The following is a 25,821-nucleotide window of genomic DNA, read 5'->3' as shown; positions in this document are numbered from 1 at the left end:
GGGAAAGTTCAACAAGATTAGTGGGTCAAGTTTACACGATGATGACTTTAATTACTAATAATAGAAGACAGCTGAATTATTGTAGGAAGTTCAAAACTGGTAGACAGTGTTGGGGAGTAACGGAATACATGTACCGCCGTTACGTATTTAAAATACAAAATATGAGTAACTGTATTCCGTTACAGTTACCGTTTAAAAATGTGGTATTTAGAATACAGTTACTTTGTTGAAATAAATGGATTACACGGCGGTACTTCCCTGTTTCATATTGTGGCGGGTCAGGACTGTTTGGGTTTTGTTTGACAGCTACGCTCTGTTGTTCCAGGTGGCAGCGTTACGGTTGCCATGGTTACAAGGTGTCGCTCTCTCTCTGCGTGTTTCCTGGGTGAGAGAGGCCTTTTTGTTGTCATTGTGCTAAGCTAATAGGCAGAATGCTACCGGTATAGCTCTAAAGAATGTAGCATCATAGGCAGTGTAGTCCGTGCTGCAGGGAGAATGGACTGACATACACGTTATGTGTCTGTGAGCGAGGGAGGGAGAAAAAGGAAAAGTACGAGCTGTCATCGAGCAAAAACGGGAGCTGGAAGCATGTAAATATAATAATAACCACTGCAGCCAAGAAGAGAGCCTGACGAGCCCAGATGTAAGTAAGCTATTAAGACTCGACTGTACACCGTGTTCGTGTTTTCCTCCAAAAACAATAAGTTCCGTTGGAGCAGCCTTTCAACGCCTCTCTCTGTCTCTGCTAGCAAAGTTGACCCAGACAACAAAGTAAAGCTAGTTTTCGGCTACGAGCCCGACACAGAACCCACCGTATTAGTCAGAGGTCCCTTTACTACGGTTCGGAGCCGCGAACCTTCAGTTAGTGATGTGCGATACCACTGATTTCCTTTCCGATCCGATACCAAGTAATATTCAGGGTGGTATCGACGATACTGATCCGATACCGATACTTTGTACAAAAACTTATTTTATTTATCGTATTTCAAATTATAGCGTCATAATGATTACAGGACATCAGAGTACTTGTTTCCAACAATGACGGCAGCTGCTTAGTTTTAATATTACTCTCATTTCTCTTTCTGGGTCACAAAAACCTTTTAACATATTTTCAGGTGAGAATGTAGCTGTGTAAACTTCAAATATCTGAGCCGATCAACACATTGTTTTCAAACCCTGCGGTCTTTCGCTACTCGGGTTAAACATGATATATAGTCACTTTAAGAACTTAAAAATGTTATTGTTTGGCTTTTTCAGTGTTTTATTTGTTCGTGAGTAAATCAGTTTGGCTGAGATTCAAGTTATTAGATTAGATTAAATGAAATTTCGCTTTATTAATCCCTCAGGAGGGTTCCTCGGGGTTTTCACACAGCTGAATAAACGTCAAACAGAAAACTGATTAAACAGAAGTGTGAGACGGTCGAGAGTTTACACCAGCACCCAGTTATATTTTAGATAACAAGGAGCAGACGGCAGTTTCACTCCACCGAGGGAGCTCGTGACGTACTACCCGGCTTTCTTTAGACCGCGAAGGCCGGGTCCTCAGGTGGAAGCAGCCTCTGAATTTGGACACCCCCGCTGTTTCCGGACATTTAACGTATTTTATCCGATAAATAAACACTGTAAAATGTATTTATCCCCCAACAGCCTTTTGGAATGTCTCCCTAGTGTGGCCACAACACTTCACGTTTTTGCCACATGTATCGCAAACCACGTCTCAGTTTTTGTGGAGGTAAAATATGTTCGCACATGACTCCAATTACGCTCAGCCATTGTTGTGAGTGCGCACGCCAAGTGGCTGCGAGACAGACAGCCTATTTTGCAAATGACTATGAAAGGCTGGAGAGGAAGTAGTTCTTTTGAATGTAGACAATCCGAATGTTATAGTTTCTTTCCACTGTATTCCTGTTAATGATAAACTACAAATTTACCCTAAATGACTAAAATATCGATATTTTAATGTGAGAATCGATTCTAGAACATAAATGATTGGTATCGGAGGAATCGATATTTCAGGATCGATCCGCACATCACTACCTTCAGTAACAGTAATAAATCACAGCAATAGTACATTCATGTAGTTGTAAACAGCATGATAATATATTAAGTAATCCAAAGTATTCAGAATACGTTACTCTCATTGAGTAACGTAACGGAATACGTTACAGAATACATTTTGGGGCATGTATTCTGTAATCTGTAATGGAATACATTTTAAAAGTAACCTTCCCAACACTGCTGGTAGAGAGGAAGACAGCTGAGTAGGAGAAAAAACTGCAGGTAGAACAATTGACCATATCATGAGTTGGCCAAGTTCAGAAGAATACCAGGGGACAGAGTGAGAGAAGGAAACAGTTCGAGTTTTCTATATCTGTATCCAAAAATATCCAGATATTTTACCAAAATTATGTGGTTTAAGGATTTAATCAGTCTTACACCTGAGATAACACCTCCAGTTCACATGTCAGTGTATATATGACATGGGAAATTGTCTTTATTCATTTGCAGATACAAAGGTGGTTTGTGCATCTGTTTATCTTACAAACATTATTTCACTTTTACTAAGATACAGAATTTTTTTTAAAAAAGAAAAAAAAATAGTCATAATTCACATGGATACAGATCTTAGGATATATTCCAATGGAAATTAACAGTGTACAAAAAGCAAGACATTTAAAAACACGGAAAAGCAAACTAAAAGTATAAATATGCAAACAACAGAAGACTAAAAATATTAGGAAAATTAAAGGAACAGGTTGTTTTCCACCCTTTAATATCTACATTTCATTTACATTTTCTACATTTAAAATTGCTTTCTTACTTTGCCAACATCATCCACAATTTCTAAATATCTGATGTAATCTCAGATTTAAACTCCCAAATTTATAAAGTTTATTGTCAATCCAGCCTGCAAACTTTTTATTATCAACACTTTTGTCTACCTAACGTTCATGTCTGTAACGAACTAAAGATCTTCTCACTCACATTAACTCATTTAGTGAGGTCAGAATCAATTATTCAAAATTTACACACTGCATTTTTTTAATTACTCTACAAAAATCAACATATTAAACACAGTCAGATATAATACAAGGTGAAGTGCTTTTTGAATAAATACCTGTGCAGAAGGCAGCAGAGCCTTTTCATATAGTTGGTAACTATTAAAAATATTACAGTGTATCAAAATGTAAATAATTTGCATTAATGGGGAATACATGGTAGGCTATTGACATTAGCAGAGAAGGAATTATTAAGCGTGTTAAACAGTCACATGAACAATAATTATTAAACCTTGGGTTTCTGCATGAACTATGGATTGCTACAGGTATGAATCTTTAGTCACATCTCAACAGAATATTAAACAGAAGTGCATTTCTGTTGTGTCTGGCATGAACAGCTCCTTCATGGAGGTGTCTACAACCTCGCTGATGTTTTCCTGTGCTGTGACCATTGAACATTTGTAGAAAGCCAATATCTGATGCTTATTCAGCTTCATGTCTGGTGTCATTAAATTGTCACTGATGTAGCTGAACCCACAATTATTGCATGAGATGTAAAAACCTAATTCAGAAAAAGTAAGAGTACTGTAAAAAATAGAAATAGAATGCACTGATTTGTAAATCTCATAAACCTATATGCTGCATGGCATGATTCTGGCATCAGTGTATGAGCTCAGGAACCCTAACAGAAATCACTGTGAAATGCAGGTTAAAGCTCTCTCATCCAAAGAATAAACCATACGTGAACATAATCCATAAATGCCACAGAGTTAAGGCAATGCACGGAGGCAAAGTGCGAAATTCTTCTGTAGTCAGGCAAATCAAAATTTGAACTTTTGTTTTTTAAACATGGATGCAGCTTTCTCTGGGTTAAAGTGCAGATGAGCCACCTGGGTTGTTCTCAGCACTCAGTTAAAAATCCTTCATCTCTGCATCAGGGCCTGTGGACCTGACAGCTTGCACATCTGAAACCAACGCTGAAAAGCCAATCATCCAGATCTAGATTTTCTTTATGCCAAATTCCTGTTTCCTACTCTTTAAATGGTGTTCAATTGTGGTTCTCTGTGTAAACGGGAGCACCTAATCTCTCCCTGTGGTGAATTTAAGAGTGGACTGGTTCCATCTTTGATCTCTCTGTCCTCCCAGTATCATTTTTGTTTCATGTTTTGGTTCACTTAAGCTTTTACACTGTGGTTTATGTGTTGCAACTCATGAAGAATAATAAGAGAATTAAAAAATATGGGGGGGTCATCTGGGACACAGACCCAGATCATACCCCTAAATCACGTTTTCTACTTGTGTCCAGTCTGTGAACTATGCTAAACTGTCACTAAGAGTAACAAATGTTCCATATATTCCAAATCCTCCTTGACTTTATGCGTTAATGGTAACAGTAGCTTCATCCTTTTTCTCCTCTGTTTCAGCAGCACCATCATCATGAACCTTATTTTCCTCAGAAGGTTGATCAGATTTGTTATCAGTGCCTGACTGCTTGATCTGTTCATTATTGGGGGCAGAGGAGATGAGAGGTGATTTTTCCTGCGTTTGATTATCATTGGAAGATTTCTCAGATTTCTTATCAGTGCCTACAGTTGAAGCAGGGATTGGTATTACAACAGTGTCATCCTCAAGATCATCTTCTCCAAACTTTTTCCTCTTGAAGCAACCGAGCTTGTGACAGACACAAAGAGAATCATTAGACCAAACAGCAATTTGGTGATCTCAATGCAGTTATGGAGATTCAGACAACTTTATATAAAGATAACAGTCTTCAGGCTGAGTATAAACTCTCACCTTAAACAGGATGATTGTGATTATGATCAGAAGTAAGAGTCCCAAACCGGCTCCAGTTAAAATGATCAGCATTTTATTTGGGAGGATAAAGAAATCAACCCGAACTTCAGTCTGTTGGCAGAGAAAACACAAGATTTCAAAGTAGATTACCATTTTTAACATCACTCTAGTAAATAGTTTGAATTATTCATGTAAAGACTGAAGGTACCTTTTTTGTTGGAAATTGGAATGGTGTCAAATGGTCTTTATTCTGTGGGTAATAGATATAATAAATTAGGTTTACTGGAAAAGCAATGACAGAAATATGCTGTGGTCAAACTCAAACATACCTCTGGATCGTTCAGCACATACCGAGCGTTGTCATAGCCAACATGTACAGAACTTACAAAGTTAATCTTTCTGCTGTCTCCAGTGTATTTTTTCAGAAAAGCAACATTCTGTAAAGTAAGAGCAGATTAATTAATATTAATTCATTTATTATTTTTATATATGTGTAATGTGTATTCTGTGTGTATTTAGTACATACGGCTGCCTGTTGTGCGGCGTCTTTAAAGTGGACTTTTCCCGATAGTGTAAACTCAGCAGATGCATAGTTCTTCAAATTGAAAGTGTTGCAGACGATGGCCACGCACTTATCTTTTGGTAAGCAGTTCTGTAACACAACCCCAAGAAAATTTTTTAAATGAGACGTATTATTCTTTTCATTACTTCTTCATCTGTCATAAATATACTGCAGTAATTGTGGATACTAATATGATGTTTTAAATTACATCAGTACAGCTGGAAGTATTCTCTAAACACTCAGTTTGATGTCCCTGATAGTTGGTTTATCGAATATTGTCAATGCAGAAGAACCAGCTGTTCAAACCTCCTGTTTTTGAGGGGCAGCCAATCCGAAGAAAGTTGGGTTAAGGGAAAGAAAATTAGATAAAGCTTCTTGTTTTGAATGGAGGATGAATTGAGAGGTTGTTGCAAAGTCATTTATAAGATAAGGATTACTTTGAACTGTGCATCATGTAAAGTTAGTCTAATAGAGTCCAAGCATGAATAAATAAAAGCATAAGCACAACAGCTTCCTTTTAAGGTATTAATAAGTTTAAAAGACCTCAATATTTTATTAAATCTCTTGTACTTACCTTAGATTTGTGGTTAGTAGTGGCTATGCACTGTGTTTTGTTCTTAAAGAGAAAAAGTATGGTAAGCTTTAAGGTTCTATATTTTCATATGGAGCAGCAGTGTTCAGACACAAAATTACCTCCTTGACAAAGATTTGATAGCTTTTCATTTCAAAGCTATGCTCCAGTTGAGTTGGGAATTCCAGGAAGATGTTTGCAGGAAACTCCTTAAAACCAGTGTTATCTATCTGTAAATGGTCACAGACAAAATGGTCATTTTAAATAAATGTGGAAATATTCAGTTTTCTGATGAGAATCAGATGAAAATACTGATAACAGCCTTGTATCAGTCAGTTACAACCAGTTAGTTTAGTTTAGCAAGAACATGATCGATAATTTTGATTGATCAGCTGAAAACTGAAATCAATACGGGAAAGCCATCAACTTCTCTAATGGCCACTTGAGGCTTGGTCTAAACCACAGACAGTATAAAAGGTGGACGTAGGTTCTGGGTGTGAAAAGTGAAGCCATCAAAGTTCCTTAAACCTGCGTTATTTTGAATGGCCTCCAGGGGGCGATACACAGGGTTATGAAAATACTTCTGGCTCTATAGAACCAGCCTATGGAAGAACGGGCCTGAACTCTGGAAACAAATTATTGATAGGCTAACATCTGATTTTGTGTCACACTGACTAAAAGAAAATCAATATGATTTTAAAACTGCATCTTGACAGTTAAAGTATTCAATGAGATCATTGATCACCAGTTGTGTTGGATAGTTTCTTGTTACAGAGTCGTCATGTGTCCGGGCCACGGACTGGTACCGGTCCATGAGTCGTTTGGTACAGAGCCCCGAGAGTTGAAGCTCGGGTGTGAAATGTATGGTTTTCAGTGTTTTTATCATTAACTCTGTTTCCCTGGGTCTTTCCCCGTGTTGTAGTTGTGTGTCTTATTTTGAAATAAATATTTACGCGTTACCATGGCGACCAGAGAGCATTACGGGGCAGAGAGGAGGACGCTAAAGTTACACAATTACACAGAATTAACGATTGTTCTTATATTTACAAAATACCGAGTTTTTGTCTTGGTCGTGTCATTTTATTTTGTTGTATTTATCCGCGACACCTTAAAGACCGGTCCGTGAAAATATTGTTGGACATTAAACCGGTCCGTGGCGCAAAAAAGGTTGTGGACCACTGTCTTAAGATAAGAGATAAGATAAGATAAAACTTTATTAATCCCTCGGGTGGGTTCCTCTGGGAAATTCGTTTTTTTGTTGTTGTTGTTTTTGGTTTTTTTTTTAAGATAAGATAAAACTTTATTAATCATAAAACTTTATTAATCTTACCCTGTATGTAATGTTCATTTCTTTAGGTTCAGTCTCCTCTGAGGTGAAGTTCAGATAGGTAGTGCTGTCTTGGTTCCTGAAAAGACGCAGCATGCCACTGAACAATTATACAACTACTGACTTGTAGAAATAGATTAAACATAAGGATAAACATAATATTTTATGTGAATAGTGATACTTACACTGTTAAAATCATTTTAATTTCAAATTGCACCGGGATGCTTTCGGTGACGGTGCTGGTCTTGTTCGAGTCTTGATTATCACTGAGCGTGAAAAAGACATTTCTTGTAAATATCAAAGTAAATATTTTAGAGAAATGTTTATGCAGTAGATTGTTGTACCTTTTTGCTTCAATTATCATGGACATCCTGTCATTCCACTCATAATCATGCATGACATGGAAGGAGGATTGAAACGTTACCTTTTTGTGGGAAGAAATGAAAAAGATGTTAGGCCTGATTCACAGATGAAGAGAAAACATGTAAGGAGGAGAAGCTGGTAGCTAAGACTGAAGTTTCAGAGACTTGGTCATTTGTGAAACTTCACTTCTGTCTGTTAGGATGGTATCTGGATGTTTTATGACTCACGTAGGATCCGCTGCGATACACGGGCTGGCTCACACCACATATGGTTTTGTTGCGTTCTTCTTGATCCCGGCAGTTGTGCGTTGTTAGTCTTAATGACTGTTTTAAGAAAAGAAAATGGTTGGTATGAGCTGAGACTCTAAAATAAAAGTTTTTACACCTACTGTGACATTTCCTTTGATACACTGCAGGTAACACTAAGTTTTAACTTTTGAAGGTTAAGTTATACTGCATAGTGTAGTGGAGGTCACCAAGGGATTGTATAACCTGACCATCATCATACACACACACACACACACACCCTAACCCTAACCTCAACACGCATATATATGATGTTTAGTCCATTTTAGTAGTTCGAGACAGTTCAGTTAAATGTGCAGAGCTGTCAGCTTTCAGGACGTTTCTATAATTACATATGAAAATTAATATTTTAATATGAATATTTGTGATATTTTGTCAGCATTTTTCAAAGAACTGTCTAGAACAGGGGTCGGCAACCTGCAGCTCTGGAGCCGCATGCGGCTCTTTTGTCCTTATACTGCGGCTCCGGGTGGTTTGGGAAAATAAATTAGAAGTATTTTAAAAAAAGCAGTTTTATTTTATTCTTATGGTTTTCATTCATTTGTAATTAGACCCAAAAAATATGAGTAACCTTTCATTTAATTTCCCTTTCCCCAGAGAAAACATTGGTTAAGATTGTGAGTTTTAGGATTTTAAGACAAAAGCAGAAAGAAGAGGAAATGCATTACTGGACAACCACAGGAAGGAAGTTAAGGCAACTTATCAGATTTTGTGCAACACAGCACAGAAATGCACATAAAGTCGTGTTCCCTGCAACCTGTAAACTCTATTGTGTATAACCAGGTTGTCCTATAAGCTTTGTGAAAAGCCTTCAGTTAATCCAAAATACTGCAGTGAGAGTACTGAAAGGACTAGAAAGACAGAGCATATTTCACGGCTCTCTGTTAAATGTAGAATTTAAACTCCTCTTCATCACATGCAAGGTCTTGTATGCGATGAGTGTTAATCCATTTTGAGACATAATTTTACAGTTTAATATTCATTTCCACCGCTTGTATCCTCAATCTCGTTCTATCACTCACTACCCACAGCTCGTGACCATAGGTTTTTCTGAAAAGTGGCATTTCAGAAATATCGTGTTTCTGAAAAATACAGTATTTCTCATCATTGCTACACAAACAACATTCAAATTTATTGTCAACTGACTGATGATCTGTTAGTGTCACTGCACTCCTTGTTGGCTTGCCTGAGAGAAGTCAAAGATTGGCTGTCGGATAATTCCCTCATTTTAAATTAGAAAAAAAATGAAATTATGTTGTTCAATAGCCATATTCCTCGAGACCAGCTTGTTGCCTCTTGCTGACTCTCACTCTCTCCCGGGTGTCTATTTGGATATCTCCTTTAAGCTTGATAAGCAAGTGTCATCTGTAGTTAAATCTGGCTTCTTTCAATTTCGCTAGATTTCCAAAGCTAAGCATTATATTATATTATATACCACACAGGAACCTCGAAAAACGTATCCATGCTTTTGTGACCTCTGGGTTAGACTGTTGCAATTCTCTTTACTGTGGTCTCCAATCTGTCTCTCTTCATAGGCTACAGCTAAAAAATTTGATCCTATCACTCCAGTTCTTGTTGATTTACATTGGTTACTTAAAATGTTGCTACTCACTTTAAAACTAATTTTGCACCCAGTTGTCTCACTGATCTTCTCAATCTGTACACTCCTTGCCGAGCATTAAGATCATCAGGTCAGTTACTCCTGGCCCAAACTAAGTTTAGGCTGAAGAACAGAAGCGATGGTGTCTTTGCTTCAGCTGCTTCAACCTTTGGACTAGCCTCCCCGTTTCTATTCATGCCCCAGACTCTATCCAGTCCTTCAAATCAAGATTGAAAGCTTACTTATTTAACCTGACTTTCCTGACCAGTTAATGCCCTTTTAATAAACTTATAATTAATTTCACTGCTGTTTTTTTTTTAAACTTTTTAATTCAGATTTTGTATCCATGAACTGACCTTCCTTCTGAACTTTGTTAATTGATTTATGTTGATTGTTGTATTATTGTGAAGCTCTTTGGTGTGCCTTTGGGTTTTTAAATGTGCTATTTAAATAAAACTGTATTGTATTGTAATGTATCTTTATAGTTACCTTCATAAGAGTCATCATAGAGAAGGAGAGGCCTGGAGGATAGAACATTATGAGGCTGGTGTTGTATGAGTCATCACCATAATTTTTCAAATGTATAGTCACATTGAAGTAGTTATTTTCTGTCACCAATAATGTCGGAGTCCTGAGAGAGACAAACAACACCTAATATTAAACATATAACATTAATCGTATTATATCTGAGGCGTGTTTGTAGATATACATACTTGAATTCGAATTTGACATCCAGTTCAGCGATACAAGTGTCATTTTTTCTACATTGTTTCTCAAAAGGAACCTGCGAAAAATAAAACTTGTGTTTATTTGATGCCAGAAAAAAGATTTCCTTCCTAACACACATGCTAAACTGAGGTGGTGAATGTGGTAAACATACAGTGTTAAATTGACACTAGAGAGTTTTTATATAGGTTCACTCTTTCGAGTATTAAATGAACACTGACAGTGTTATATTTTAACAGGAGCCTAACACTAAGCAGTACTGATTTTCTAACACTAAGCATCCCTAACATTTTAGGTTATTTTCCAGTGTTTGAAAATGCTCAGTGTTAGTCACTGTTAATCTTTAAACCTGACTAGGCTACTGATAAAATATAACACTGTCAAAGTGTTCATTTAACACTCAAAAGAGTGGACTTATATAGAAACTCTCTAGTGTCGATTTAACACTGGAGATTTGCTGTGTAGATGCAGCTTTGTCAATATTGTGAATATTGATGTTGTATGTAGAACGTACCTCAACAGCAGACTGCTTTTTGCTGTCCATGTTCAGGGTGATGTTAGCAGTCTCACTGTCAGCTTGAGAAAAGTTTAATTTGATGCTGATGGGTGACAATGTGTCGATCACACATTTCTGTAAAGCAAAAGCAACAAGAGGAGCAATAAACACGAGGATTGCTTTTGATCAGATTGAGAATGTGTGCAAATATGAATTCAGCTTCGTACGGGCATGTAGATGGAGAAGTTTAAGCAAGTCATTTTATCTTTCAGCTCATAGGTAGAGGTAAGACTCCTGGTTTTCGTATCAGTTTGACTGAAGAAACCTCGATGTTTTTGTCTCATTGGGTCCACGGCGAGCATGTATGTGATGTTCAGTCCAGAGCTCACATCTCCTGTAAACCCACAGAGCAGGATTAAAATAATGCATTCACAGGGTGCAGTCAGCAGCTGTTAAATGGTTTACTGGATGAGGCTCCTACCTTGTTTGCTCTTTGTTGCTTCGACCATTTCAAAACAGGCTGTTAAGGTAACCATAAGTAAATTTCCTTCTGCACTCTGACAGTCAAGTTTCTCTGTGCTTATCTCCTTAGGGTGGAAAGATAGGTGAGCCATCACATTAAAGACGGGCTTGGAGCTGAAAGACATTTGAGAACAGTAATAAGAAAGTAGAAATGATGCCCTCTTTCAATACTAAGGTTTTATATGTCAGGACATAATACAGTATAGCTACATTAGTTCTTTATTTTATATACAAAACCAAAAATTTTGTATCTGAAAAATTTGGGACATTTTATAAAATGTAACAACAGAATGCATCCATAAATCCATATTTTATTCACAACAGAACATAAAAAATATCAAATGTTTAAAATGAGAAAGTTTACCGTATTAGAAAAATATATAAATTAGCTCATTTTAAATTCAATGGAAGCAACACATCTAAAAAAAAAATGGTATGGGAGAAACAGGAGGTAATTGGTAGAAAAGGAAACAGGTGGAGGAACATTTTGCAACTCATTAGGTTAATATGGAACCAGTCAGTAAAAGAGAAGCATCTCAGAATGGCCAAGTTTCTCACAAGTAATGATGGGCAGAAGTTCACCAATCTGCAAAAAACTGCATCTACAAATTATGGAGCAATTTGCAACAACAACTTTAGCTTTCTCCTTTTCCCCCAAATTAAAACTCAAAGCACAAGAGTTTTGCAAAGGGAGCTGTAACCCTAACACTAAGCACACTAACCCTACCTTAAGACAACAGCAGCGCCCTGTGATCCAATCACAATATCTGGGAGGCCGTCCTCTTTGATGCCGACGCCCCCATCGATGGCCTGTCCAAAGAATCTTATCCCAGGTGTAATTTTGTCTCCTGTGATTCTCTGAAATAAGAGATTTCAATACTGAAAAAGTGTTTTCATATATATTTGTATGGTAGAGAAAAACAGTGTATTTACATTAAAGTCTTATAAGAAATGCTACTCTTTGTGATGTAGATTTCACATGACATTTTGCTCCTCCATCCTCTCTATTCTAATTTAATTGTATTTATACAGCACCAAATCACAACAACAGTCGTCTCGATGCCCTTCATCTAAGCATTTTCCACTCACAGACAGTTGGCTGTTTTTGTGTTTTGCTTGTTTTGTTTTTTTAAATTCCGGAGATCAACAGTTTCACAAATATCTGCAATCATTTCAAAGTCAAAATCTATGAGCTCAAGTTGTTTGTTTCCTATTCTGATGTTTCATGTGAAGGTTAATTGAAGCCCTTGGCTTGTATTTTCAGGATCTTATCAGCTAGAATATGTTCACATGATTAGTTAGTATCATTAATAGTAGGATTGGTAGAAACTCTTGTCAAAGGAAAGAGACTGAGCTGCCTCATTCTCTTTCCTGAAACAGCCTTGCTCAATGATCTCCTTCTGATTGCTGACTCTGGACGCTCTTCAGTCCTGGTCCTACTGGATCCATCCTCGGCCTTTGATATGGTAGATCATAACATCCTATTAGCGAGGCTTGAACACACAGTTGGCATTAGAGGTACCGCCCCAGATTGGTTTAAGTCATATCTTTCTAATAGCTCTTTCTCGATCAATTTTGGCCCTTATCTCTCCTCTGCTGCACCTGTCTCGTGCGGCGTGCCTCAAGGATCTGTCCTCAGCCCCCTGCTCTTCTCACTGTATATGCTCCCCTTAGGCATCTTTGTGAAGTACAACATTGCACATAATTGTTATGCTGATGACATACAGATCTATTTCGAATGAACTGATGATCCTGATATGTCTTTGCAAGTTTTCGTGAGTGCTTGCACGAGGTCAAAAATTGGCTCACAGGTAACTCTCTTATCTATTCAATTCAATTTCAATTCAATTCAATTTTATTTATATAGCGCCAAATCACAACAAAAGTCGCCTCAAGGCGCTTCATAAACAGTTTTACTGTTTGACAGTAGTATCCCCCGTGGCCAACTCCGTGATGCCTTCGGTTCCTTTAAAAGTTTCCTCACCGACACTGTTAGTGACCTGGGTGTGTTTTTGGACAGCTCTTTAAAATTTGACAAACAAGCGTCTGCTGTTGTCAAATCTTGCTTCTATCAATTGTGTCTTATTAGCAAAGTCAGACATTATGTCCCGTATAGGGACCTGGAAAAGCTTATCCACACCTTCGTGACATCTAGGTTGGATTATTGCAACTCCCTTCACTTTGGTCTTAACTCTACTCTCCTCCATAGACTGCAAATTCAGAATGCGGCTCGTCTCCTTACTGGTAGTGGGGGGCGTGTCTCTATCACCCCTGTCCTTGCTGACCTGCATTGGCTTCCCGTTAAGTATCGCATTCGATTCAAAATCCTGCTGCTCACCTTCCGAATTATTAACAATATAGCTCCAAGCTACCTCATTGAGCTACTTAGATCATACACCCCTACTAGAGTACTAAGATCATCTTCCCAGGAACTCTTGGTACAGCTGAGACCCTGGCTGAAGACTAGGGGTGACCACGCGTTTGCCTTGGCTGCACCTGATCTACGGTAAAACCTCCCCATCGCTATCCGCGAGTCTGATTCCATTCAATCCTTCAAACTGCGGTTAAAATCCCACTTATTTAGCCTCACCTTTTCTACCAGTTAATGATTGGTTGTTAGTTAGTTTAATGCTTATTTCTATCTTCAGTCCATTCTTAACTACTTTTAATCATTTTTAAAATTTTTGACTGTTTTATCCTTTACACATATTGTTCTTTTATATGGATTTCTTTTGCTTCTGTGTTTTTAATGCCATCTAGCATGTTGGTACTTTGCCACAGCCTTGATCCTCCCCTGTTACTTCATCTCCCCCTCTTGTATGTTAAGCATTTTGGTACACCACTGGTTTTAAATGTGCTATATAAATAATGTTTGTTGTTGTTGTTAGTTAGTAAACAATGAAATGAATGCTACACGTGTACTATATTCAAATGAAGAAAACAATTACAGTAATACAAAATTATGTAAAGTGTACTAAATTATACAATAAAATACTATTCCATTAAAAGTAAACACTGCTCAGAGATTGAGCTGACTTGCTGGAGATTTGTGCTGTTCAAGTTTTTTTTGTTACTTGAAATGATACTTAAAATCGTGGGATTCATGGCCAGCTGTACCTTAAAAGATTTTAATCTCAGGTGACTCAGCAGATTAAAGCACTACGATGGCGACAAAACAAAACTCACCTGGCTTTCAGCTCGAGTTAACACCCTGTTTTTCTGTTTTATTGTAGTTTACATTATTTTATTTTAGTGTACTCTATTATTTCTATTTTCCCCGTTGTTTTCACTGGCTGAACCTGTAAAGCACTTTGGTCATCTGTAGCTGTTTTAAATGTGCTACACAAATAAAGTTGAAGTTGATTCTATAGCTTTATAGCAACCTTTGACTATTATTGAGTTCACTGAGGTTTACCTTACACTTGAATATTTTTCTTCACCTAATTACAACATTCCTGTCAGGTTAGCAAGAACATTTCTGATCTGGCCCTCTGTTTTCCCCTTTTTTAAAAAAAAACAAAACAGCAGACATCTTTCTTTACACGATGCTCCCATTTGTACAAACTTGTGGCCCCCAAAAAAAGCCAAACAGGAAATAAGTAAACTGTCAAACGTTATAATGGCAAAAACAAGAATTTCTCTTTTTTTTAGTTTAACATTTATTTTTAAGTTCAGAGGAATATTGTTATTGGATGAACAAGAAAAGTCGGCTAAATATGTTGATTTTAGTAAAGTCAAAGATTGAGAAAATTTAAAAAGTTTCTCATGTTACTTTGATATTTTGACTTTTCTCAGCTTAAATTATAGTGATGTCACAGTGGCTATGTCCATCTATGTCCATTTATACACGCATAAGGTTTTATAAGTTGTATAAGTTCCTACGATGCTGTTGCTGAATGTAACTTATGTAGGTGTTAAGACTGAGACAGATAAATGTTTTTAAAAGTAAATTCAAAATTACTGAAAATTATTTCACTTGTTCCAAACACATTGCTGTTCATGGTTACTGTGGTTTCCATGTCCGTCTCTCACCTGGCTGAAAGTGCTGCGTATCCCTCTATGTCTGTCTCCAAGGTAGATATACACAGCACCTCTGTTATCATCCTCAAGCGGAGCTCCGACAGCAACGTCTCGGAGTCCATCTCCATTCAGGTCTGCGAGGCTGGATATGGTGGTGCCAAATCTACCCATGGATGGTCCCATCACGGTGAGTTCACGTTTCAGTTGCAGCTATGAGAAAAGTGAACATTAGTTCATTGAGTTTGATCATGAAAGCATTGAATGTCACACTGTAATATCACAAAGTGGTGGCTCACCTCATCAGTCAGAGTGTAGATGTAGATCTGACCTTCTTTCTTCTCCTGAAGCTGGTAAAACGTTGGCGCTCCCACCAGCAGGAAGTCAGTGTCACCGTCTGAGTCAATATCCACCGAACACAGCTCGGCGCCGAAGTAGGAACCGATCTGACAAGTTAGTTATATCATTGGTTCAGTGTTGTTTTAATTATAGATTTATATCATTTAGGGATATAAAAAATGTGTCTCAAAAATGATCAATGCAGGGAAAATGCTTCATGTACAGAAAACACAATATTACTGCCAGAAAATCTGATTTCACAAAATAAAATAATTATGATGACAAAAACAAGAATCCCTAAAAACAGTTCCAGAAACCGACATGTACGCCTGCAAAGTAAGTGTAATCCTTTACGGTGCTTTGAACAAGTTTTCTTTTTGAACTGTTTTTATTAAATCAAACAAGGTGCCAGTGTGAGGAAGTTCTTTGGTTTCCTCTGTGTAGCCACAGAGTTTATTTGCCTTTGCACAAGTCTGGAAAGTTGCAAACATTGAACGCTATCATCATTTTAGACTCAGACTACTAGTGATGCATTTCATATTTCGTTCACTTCCATCTTTTCAATCCCTGTGCGATATCACTAAAGCAACTTGGTGACTTCTGTCTTCTCTCTCCTTTAGCTTGTGTTTTGTCATGTTTGACATTTGTGATTTCTCTCCATGCTCTTATTTTCTGTCTTATTTTATCTCAACTAGTCTGCTAGAGGTCTGTTCCTGTTACTAGAGTTCAATCAAGTGTTTGATCATGCTGATCGTCTGCTTGTTGTGGTTCTCTAATATTTCACTGTCTTTACTTTATAATATAGAGCACCTTTCTATAATTGTTAATGTGAATCACTGATCTACACTTAGAAGTGATTTAAAATAGAAATAACAGTAGATTTGATCAAGAAAATTTGTATTTGTTTCAAGGCAAAACTGCATTCAGGTATCAACAATGACATGGTGACACACAATGACTTCCAAAAACAAACTGAGCCATATGAAGAAAAACAATTAAAAGGTACTGACCTGGTCTCCAGTTATTCTTTGTGCTGGGATCCCGTTGTTGCTGTTTTGTTTGAAAAGTACGACCTGTCCTGTGTGCTGAAACCGGGGTGCACCCGTGAAATACAAAGAAACCCCATCCCTCTCTCCAACAGAGACAGAATATCCTGCAAGAGGCAAATATAACACAACATGTTTTTATTTGAAAACCTAATGTGTGTATTTGTTGTACTTGGAAGATATTAAAAATGATTTAGACTGGAAGCTTCCAGAGTTCATTTGTTCAAGTGTTGAGCCAAATAACAAAATCTTATTTTAAAGAAAGAAACATCAGATAATGTGTAAATAAAGTTTACCCATGTAGGAGTCCATCTCCATTTCTTGATCCTGAATTGGTTTTTCTGTTTTATCTTGAAGTTCTTGGAGAGAACCACGCCAGCTGTTTGTTCCCACTGAACCCAGAATCAGTGTATCCTATAAACAGGAACGCACAAGTGGAAATGTGGTGAATTTTTGTATGATATGTATAACTATGTAACTATATATCTATGTGCACTGAACATCCATATTTTAACTTTCATGTAGAGTCTTAAGCACAAGGCATTTTGCTTCACCATGGTTTATTAAGGTTTTACAGTAACAGGGCAGTTAATGCTGTTGAGAGTTCGCCTGAATAACTCACTCTCCAGCTGCGGTAACTAACCTTCCCCAACACACACTCAACATCTTTCATGCAGCACAACCAAAACAGTAACATTGTAACAGAGATCCTGAACACATCACGATAACATATCATACGATATAAACTCACACACACACTTTGAACCTACACTGAAGCATGTAACCTATGTAGTTATGTGCCACTTGCTGTGTAAGATTTAATAATTAGGATTAATGTGTGATGTTTGACCGTGTCATGACCTATTGTGATAAGCCAAAGCTAAAGGGTAGCCGGAGTCCTGACTGGCCTCTGGCCAAGACCGTAGCCGCTACCTGACCCCTGCAGCTGTGTTTGGACGGGTGAGAAAGTTACCTAGCAGCAGGGTGCGGGGATACTGGTCCCTATATATTAGGGGACCAGAGGAAACCCCCAGCACTTTCTTCCCCTCTGCTGTTTCTCTCTGTCCGTCTCTGTGTTGCTCTGCTGTCTGTGCTTAAGGCTGTACACCGCGGGGTTTAGCTTTGTTTGCTTTCTGCTTTGTAATTTTCTTGCTAAATGTCTGTATGTATTTTTCCTGCTGTTCATATGATTCAGTGTATTAAACTCTGTTCCAAGAATTCTACTCTTTTCCAGAGCATCTTTTTGAGTGTCTTGATTTTAATTGGATCTAAAGAGGTTGGATCTCCACATCGTTTGGTGGGAGAAGGTTATCAGGATGGCTTCAAAATTTGCGACCACAGAAAGAGGACAGAAATCCCAGGTATGATTAGAAAAGAATGTGTAAGATCAACTGTGTCATCTGACCTGATGCAGCTGGACTCGTTTTTTCAGTTATTCAGCAGCAGAAATTTAGCTGTAAGCCTTTTAGCAATTCAGCTTCAGCTCATGTTGTGTGGTTTCTAAGCCTTTACTCTGATCCTCAGATGAGTTTAACGTGCTCAGATAGATTTTGCTCACCTTGTTGAAAACAGCGCTGAATCCACTCTGAGACATTTCATCAGTCAGGTTTCCTGCTCGAGCCACTTTGGAATCACCTTCCACAACAAAGATCTTTTTCTGAAAATTCTCCAGTACTCTATTGAGTCCATCATAATTCTCTATTTTGAAGGCATTTTTGTCTTTTGGTTCTGAAGCGATGAGCCTAAATTTATCCAGCTCTGCTTTCTTGATCTGAAACCCAAACACAGCTTTAAAACATGAAAGTCTGACATCAGCATAAGAAAATATGAGTTCTACACATTAGACTTACTTGTTCTGACCCACAACAGTAAAAACTAAATACATCAAAAGGAGCCACTAAACAGAAGAAAGAGGAGGCATGATATATGACATTACCCCAATAACAAGACGAATTATATTTTTCTCATCATATTTTTTAATTATCCCTTTTTTGTCTGTATCAGAGGGATCTCCGTCTGTGATTAGAATCAGAACTTTAGTTGCATCAGGAGAGGCGCCTGCAGTTTTGTTGTCAAAGATTTCATCACTGAAACAAAAGTAAAAACAGATTTTGTCACACTCAAAATAAACCAAGCTGTGAACATGAACACATTAACACTAAATAAAACTTACAAAATGAATTCGAGGGCTCCGTGTGTGTTGGTGAGACCTTTTAAATGTTTATCATTTGTAAGATTATTGAGAGCATGTCCGGCTTTATAGTCGTTGAAGTCAAACACTTTGTGGACTGTTGTGGAGAACTGAACTGCTGCAAACTGAAAAACCAACATAAATTATTTAGATACGACACTAAACAGTATATCTTATATATACAGTATCTTAACTAATAAAAGCTGTGAATGCTTAAATGTTGCAGTAGTGCAGTGACCTTGATCGATGTGTTCTTCAGGCTGTCCATTATCTCCACAATAAAATCTTTATTCTTGTTGAATTCAGCTTCAGTCATACTCGCTGATCCATCGAACAGAAAGACGAGGTCCACTGTCTTTTTGGTGCAATCTGGGAAAATAATAAAATTAAAATATGTCTGCATCCAAATCCCATAAAATTTATGAAAAAATAAAATAATTTAGTCATCATATGAACATTAAGGAACGCCTTTTCAAAACACACTTTACTTTGATACGCGGGTTTGAAAGAGGAGATTTTCTGGAGTTGATCAGAGACCTCATAACAAATACTGTTCAGATAGGAGTTCTCATTGCATTCATGCACCAAACTTGGACTGCAAACCTAAATCAGAGCATAAAAGTTAAATAAAGCGCTGCATATTAATTTGTTTTGCTCACAGTGATGAGGAGAGAGAGTGATTTACTCACAGTGAATCTGGAGCCGGAGGAATCTGCAGCGATCGACAAGCCAAGATGTTTGACTGCTGTTGTGTTTGACTGCAGGTCCTCTGCAACTGAAGCATTTTATTATAAAATACACAAACTTTTACAGTAATGTATTTCTATATTTTAATGGCGTTATAAATTGTGTAATATTCAGTTGATACCAGAAGGGTTGAACCACTTGTTTTGGTGAGGTTGGTAAATTCCTCCAGATCCATTTAGCCTGAGAGGTGCAGTGACAACTATCCTGTGGAAAATGATAACACTAATTAATTAATATATTCAGACACTCAAGCTAAGACAAGGTCACTGTAAGATCCCCAACAGCTGCTAAAAAGCAACCAACTGAAACACAGGGGTGTGAAACATGGAGCCCAAGGGTCACAACGGGCCTCTTGATGACTTCACGAAGCATAAAATGTAAACTTTTTAAAAGAAAAAATCATTACAGGAAAGGTTCAAAGTCCTGGCAGATCTACACAATTTTTTTAAAAAATAAAAAAAAATGTTGTAGTTTTGTTGTGCATTTACTTTTTCAGATCACTTGGATCAAACTGGGTTCTGTGTGTCCCTTGAATTAAATGAGTGTGACACCCCAACTTTGATTTTCAGTTAACACCATTAACTTTAATATTTTGATGGCATGCTTTGTGCATTATTGTGCTCCTTAAGCCACCTTAAGCATTTTCAGTTAATTTGACTGTTTTCAGTAAAATGAAAGCAGCTACAAGTGTTCCTATTTTTTTTAAATTTAACTCTGCAGCTGCTGATTTTTAAATGCAATAATTAGTCGATAATCTTGTCTTGCATATGAAGCTTCTGGTGAGTGAATACACACTTCGAAAGAGCATCAGCATGACTGAAATTCACCTGAAAGATTTTTGTTAGCAAACAGAGAATCACTCTGAACACTTCTAGCAGCGTTACCACAGCCATAGTACATAACCGGCTGCTCTTTATGTCACGGCTTTGCTTTTCTAAAATGACGGTAAATAAAATACTGAAAGAAATGTCCCAGAAATTGAAACTTTTCATTTCTCTAATTACTCTGAACATTTGGGTTTGAAATGCAGCAACAGAGTTTTAACTAGAAAAAGATGCATTTGCTGTTTTAAGCAGCGTGTTAGATTAGTCACAGCAGTATTCAATGCTCAAGTCAAAACCACAACCCATCACAGGAGCGGCTTACGAATGCTAAACTGGAATCATCTCATATATTCATTTTAATTTCAGCGAACATACCTTTTGTTACCATCACCAGACTTGTACTGTAGCACCTTGTATCCATAGAAATCACCTGGGTCGCCCTCGTGTTTCTTAGGCTCTGTCATTTTGATGTTAAAAGCCAAACAGGCAGGGATGGTTGAAGCTGAGAAGAGAAAAACATGATCAAAAGTTCTACCAACTTTAAAATATAAAATATCTGAATTTAAGAAGAATACAAATAACTGAAGTTTTAGTAATATATATTAAACATCAGAGACAAATCCTGAAGTTGCACTAAGTATAGTTGGTAGGGATACGCCCCAAAAAACTACCCAACAGCATGTGTTCATTTGTAGGTTAGAGATCAGAGAGTCAGCTTTACATCCTTTTTATCCATTTAAGTTTTTTTTTTTACTTTAGTGACAATTGAGGGAGAGATACCAGGATAACATCATGTATTTGGATCTAGCTGGAAAAGAAGTGAATGCATGGGTATTATTGTGTACTTCACTTTCTGAATGTGTTTCTGGGCCCTAATTGGGAACATAAGTTTCACAAAATGATTGAAGAATAACGACTCATCATGAAAGTATTAAAGCTGGGATCAAGGAAGATGAGGGCGGTTAGAAGCTGACTCATGTGTGCAGTTTAGAGGAGTCACTTCCTGCTGGCCATTTAAACAGTTTCTGTCAGAGAGAGAGGCATAAAAATATAAAAGGACAGAAAGTCTAGGTCTGAAAGTGAAGCCAAGGTGACACCACCTGAAGTTTGCCTTCTTTTTAATAACGGCCACTGGTGAGATGACAGTAAACACTGTCCTATTAGGTTTACAAGCTCATTAGTTCCTTTTGGGTTATATAGAATAAAACATGTGGTCAATTCTAAAAGTCCAAAAGAAGAAGAACGAGGGTGAGTTCACTGCTGCACTTTCACAGTCACACCCACCCAGTCTCTCCCTTTCTGGTAACATCCAGTTTTAAAACACGAACAATTTGAAAAACGCCCTGCTCGAGGCTTCATTGTCAACATCACAGCTGACACGCAGAGGAAATCTCAGCCAAGCAGTGGTGAATTAAGTGCAGTCGCCCTTCTTCTCCTGCTTCTTATCTTATCCACAAAATAGTAACTTCTATTTTTGGCACTGGTACCAGGGTTGGGTTTGTTTTTTTTTTAATTAAAAATGTTGGGAACCAGTTTCAAAATGAGCACAGAAACTGCATGGAGAAGAGTTAGTACTTCTAAGACACAGTTCAGAAGGAGGACGAGAGATACCATCTTTGTCATTTCACAGAAGCTCCTCCCATGTCAAAAACTGGCATTTACCCACAATGCAACTCAAACCACGAGAACTTTGACAGGAAACTGATGTGGTGAAATAGAGGTGATATTAAGATGTCTGATGAGCTCACTTCTTTTAAACTCCTCTTAATTGTATTAGAAGTCTGCAGACGTGAGAGATGATAGTGACACACTTCAGGCAATTTATATTTTTCAGCTCACCATGGCAACATTAAAGACTTCATACACCTTGTGGGCTTCCCCTTTGAGATCACGGCAGAAAAAAAAAACCTCATTCAGCTTTCTGCCACCGTTGTTAACCTTATTTCAAATCTTGGAGTGAAACCGTCATTCAGGTGCTCGACTGTGCAGATGTGTGTCAGTGCAAGTAAAGACAGGATGTGCTGCTTAGCAAATACAAGCAGAGGCAAATGGAAAAGAAATAATAAGCACTTTGACAAGCTGCAAAAATACGCCCAATCAACTGAGAAACCCATTCACAACTTGACCACATTCAGCAACACAAGATAAAAATAGTTGCTAAGCTAGCCAAGACCCCAGAGTGAAAGCTGGGGTCTTTCAGACTTTCTGTCAGACAGCCAGACCCTGAACTTCAACAGGTAACAAGCAGATGAGCAGTCAGGCCACAGCCTCCCTTTCTTCCTGTTCATGTTTCTAAAGCAGAATCACCATGGCGATTCTTTTGTGCTGGTTTTCATGTTTTCTATCTGTCGTTAGTTTTGTTCTACTAAGAGAAAGATGTTGGTGTGTGTGGCTGTAGCCTCAAGTTTATACTGTTGAATAGCTACGGGGTGGCTGTAGCTCAGGTGGCAGAGCAAGTCAGCCACCAATCAGAAGGTCAGTGGTTCGATCCCTGGCTGCCTCCTGGCTGCATGCCAAATATCCTTGTTTGCCTCTGTCAGTGCGCCGCAGGGCAGTTGTGGCTACAATGTAGCTGCCATCACCAGTGTGTGAATGACTGAATGTGTAAAGCGCTTTGGGGTCCTTAGCGCTATACAAATGCAGGCCATTTACCATTATGAGACAGTGTTTCAGGTATTTTACAGAGTAACATGAAAGTAATGTAACGAGTAGTATAGCAAATTACTTTTTAAGTAATTAAGTAACATGTTGCATTACTTTGAAAAATATTGTAATAATTCATTTTATGAGTAATAATTCCAACACTGATCACAACAAAGACAGAAACTACCGCACAAACATGCACAAACATTTGAACCACAGGATGGATGCATGACTGTAACTTCTTTATTGCTGCTTAGCAACTCTCAAAACTGAGCCAATGAGAACCCAGGGACAATCGATGAGTCATATTGATAATGGAATCCAGATCACAAATTTCTTATCCATTCCTAGTCACAAGTTTTCTTTTCTTTTGTCTATTTTTTCCATTTCTGTAGATGAGTAGCAAATTAATTAACCACGAAGCATGAAAATTATTTACACAAACTCAAAGATGCAGAAAGGTTAGTATAGTAAATAAAACCAAATGTTGAGCTGAAATAGATATTGAAATTATAGAAAGTAGAAAAACAAGCTAACTGAAGCAACATTGTGTAACTACTTAAAAAGTGCACAGGAAATGTATCTAGTTTTGCTTTTGTCAGGTTTAAAACGTGTCAAAGATAACAGTGTCAGAAAACTGATGGGGGGGGTGTTAAACTGAGTGTGAGTCTGTGCACTTTGCGAGGTAGGGCCTACACAGTGCTGCTTTTTATTTATTTATTTATCGCTCCATCGCTTTAATTTTGTGATTTCATGTCACTGTATTATTACGGGTAAATAAAATCATATTAATTCACTACATTTTTGGCTAATTTTCACTTGGTTTTCTTTCGTATTTATTTCCTATTTATTCCTCTTAAATGTGTCAAAACAAAAAGCATGAGAAAGCATTTCAGGTTTACAGGTTGCCGTGCTGAAGCCTGTCTCAGCTACACCCAGATCTGTCGCAGGGTCAAACTAAACATTTTTAAACCATACTAACTAAAATGAAATGAGGAAACACATCTGGAAACTAGCAAAACTGAACTGAAATTTAAAAAAAAAAACAATATAAAAAATGAAAGAGGAATTAATCAAAGTCTCAAACTGTGATGACTCATTTAAAAAATATATACATCTCTTTGCACCTTTCAGCTCCTTGTTTTGGCTTTAAAGACACAGAACCTTGAACAGCTGTACACACCTGGATCTGCTCAGCACCAAACAGCAGTAAAACGGTGAACATAATGCAGCTGAAGGGTCTTTGAACAGTCCGTCAATGTCAATGCCCCCAGCCCTCATGCACTGAATCTACTGTATTCAGCCCTCTGGTTGGGCGGATGGTTTGGATGAGCTTTTCTACAGCTCAACACAACTGAAGCAAACATAACTCAACCAATGAAACCGGAAACTCAATTAAATCTTTATTGTTAAGTTGTAAATCCACATGAAGCTGCATAAATAATTCAAAGTGTCTTGCATGCTCCTGTTCTAAACACTCTTCCTGTGAGGATTTCCTGATTTGTTTCAGTTTTTTCAACACCAGAACATTTTTCTTTCATCAAAATAAAAATTTAGACTTCTAAAAATACTATAATGAAAACATACAAAGTTGCCATGCCTGCCCGCAGATGAACTCTATCTCAGAAATGACAATAAATTCAATCATTTTGAAACTTACCAACAATCACCACGAAGGTGAGGAAATAGACGTGCTGTCGCCAGTGCATCTTTCAAGTCTAACACTGCTGCTGAAGTTTCTTCAAGCATGTGGCTGTGCAATACTTCCTGTGAAGGGCGTTTCCGTAACAGGTGGTAGAGACAAATTTCTCACGACTGTGTGCTCGACAAAATGTTTATCTTTGCTTCCTGCTTCCTCTTTTTTTTGGCAATTCCTTAAATCCTTCACTTTTCACTTCTTTAAAAAGAAATGTGAGAATTTTATTGAAGGGGAAAAAAGATGGAAAAAAGTAGAAATAGCTCTAATATAATAACATCATAGATCTAAATGTTTTCACAAGAGCTCCAGCCGAGTCTTTTGAACAAAACAGCTACAAACGGTTTGCGGTTATTCAGTCTACTGAGTCAACAAAAGAAACTAAACAGAATAGGAGTCAGCACAGTGATTTCCTTCAAGGACTTCCTAACATTTTTATTTTATTGGATTTCTGCTTTTGTTTTTCAGATTTAAAATATATATTTTTTAAATATAGTAAATGAAGTGTGTGAAAGCTTTCCACGTCCACACAGTCATTGTTGTTTACAGCTACAGCACCATAAATGCATAAGAAGAAGGTTTTAAAATCGTGGTGGGTGGTGTTTGGATAAAAATGAGGAACTTGTGAAAAACTTGTAAGAACAGTCTGCTGTTCTCTTTGAAACTTGAAAGTAAAAGCTGCATAAACTGTTCCATAGTATAAAATATTCGTTTACAAGTAAGCTTTCAGGTTGTTTTGAATATATATAAAACTATTAACAGGTAAACATAAGTTGTTCTCATCACATGGAGTTTGAGTCATGAGGGGCGATCTGGCTGAGAAACAGGACACGACACGCTCGTGTGGTGCAGGCTGACCCGCCCATAGAGCTCACTTTGAATTAGACTTTGAATAAAAAAAATAACTCCATCCTGTATAAAATACAATTTTAAACACTTTAAACTGATCAGCAAAGACTTTAAAGGGGTCACAGATTATAAATAAAGAGGGTTCATTTTCCAACATGCATCTCTATAATAAAGTTTGTTTTTTTAAATAGAGGAGTCGCCACC

At 37.6% G+C, this 25,821-nt stretch overlaps 1 protein-coding gene across 1 annotated transcript; it reads right to left on the bottom strand.

Moving 5' to 3' along the window:
• Positions 1 to 2,456: 2,456 nt before the first annotated feature.
• LOC102794645 (integrin alpha-M-like) lies at positions 2,457 to 24,781 on the bottom strand. Its single transcript, XM_087842164.1, has 30 exons — positions 24,733 to 24,781; positions 20,805 to 20,931; positions 19,727 to 19,809; positions 19,548 to 19,633; positions 19,347 to 19,461; positions 19,097 to 19,227; positions 18,841 to 18,983; positions 18,604 to 18,754; positions 18,226 to 18,438; positions 16,964 to 17,081; positions 16,632 to 16,774; positions 15,582 to 15,728; positions 15,298 to 15,495; positions 11,993 to 12,123; positions 11,225 to 11,379; positions 10,971 to 11,137; positions 10,762 to 10,878; positions 10,235 to 10,305; positions 10,011 to 10,152; positions 7,844 to 7,939; positions 7,598 to 7,677; positions 7,439 to 7,519; positions 7,257 to 7,332; positions 6,049 to 6,156; positions 5,930 to 5,971; positions 5,320 to 5,445; positions 5,123 to 5,230; positions 5,002 to 5,043; positions 4,794 to 4,904; positions 2,457 to 4,670 (listed from the first exon to the last, which is right to left on the bottom strand). The coding sequence occupies exons 1-30, from the start codon at positions 24,779 to 24,781 to the stop codon at positions 4,374 to 4,376; spliced, it is 3,654 nt and encodes a 1,217-aa protein (XP_087698290.1). The 3' UTR covers positions 2,457 to 4,373.
• Between the last annotated feature and the right edge of the window lie 1,040 nt (positions 24,782 to 25,821).

Source organism: Neolamprologus brichardi, chromosome 6 (assembly GCF_056152115.1).
Source record: "Neolamprologus brichardi isolate AB-2024 chromosome 6, ASM5615211v1, whole genome shotgun sequence".
NCBI lineage: Eukaryota > Metazoa > Chordata > Actinopteri > Cichliformes > Cichlidae > Neolamprologus > Neolamprologus brichardi.
This window is presented reverse-complemented; position numbering and strand designations above follow the sequence as displayed.

Coding starts and splice junctions, on each gene's coding strand:
- LOC102794645 (XM_087842164.1), bottom strand. CDS start 24,781: ATGCACTGGCGACAGCACGTCTATTTCCTCACCTTCGTGGTGATTGTT. Junction 5,972..6,048: donor ATCAAATCTTTGTCAAGGAG/GTAATTTTGTGT, acceptor TTTCTCTTTAAG/AACAAAACACAGTGCATAGC. Junction 4,905..5,001: donor TCCAATTTCCAACAAAAAAG/GTACCTTCAGTC, acceptor CTCTGCCAACAG/ACTGAAGTTCGGGTTGATTT.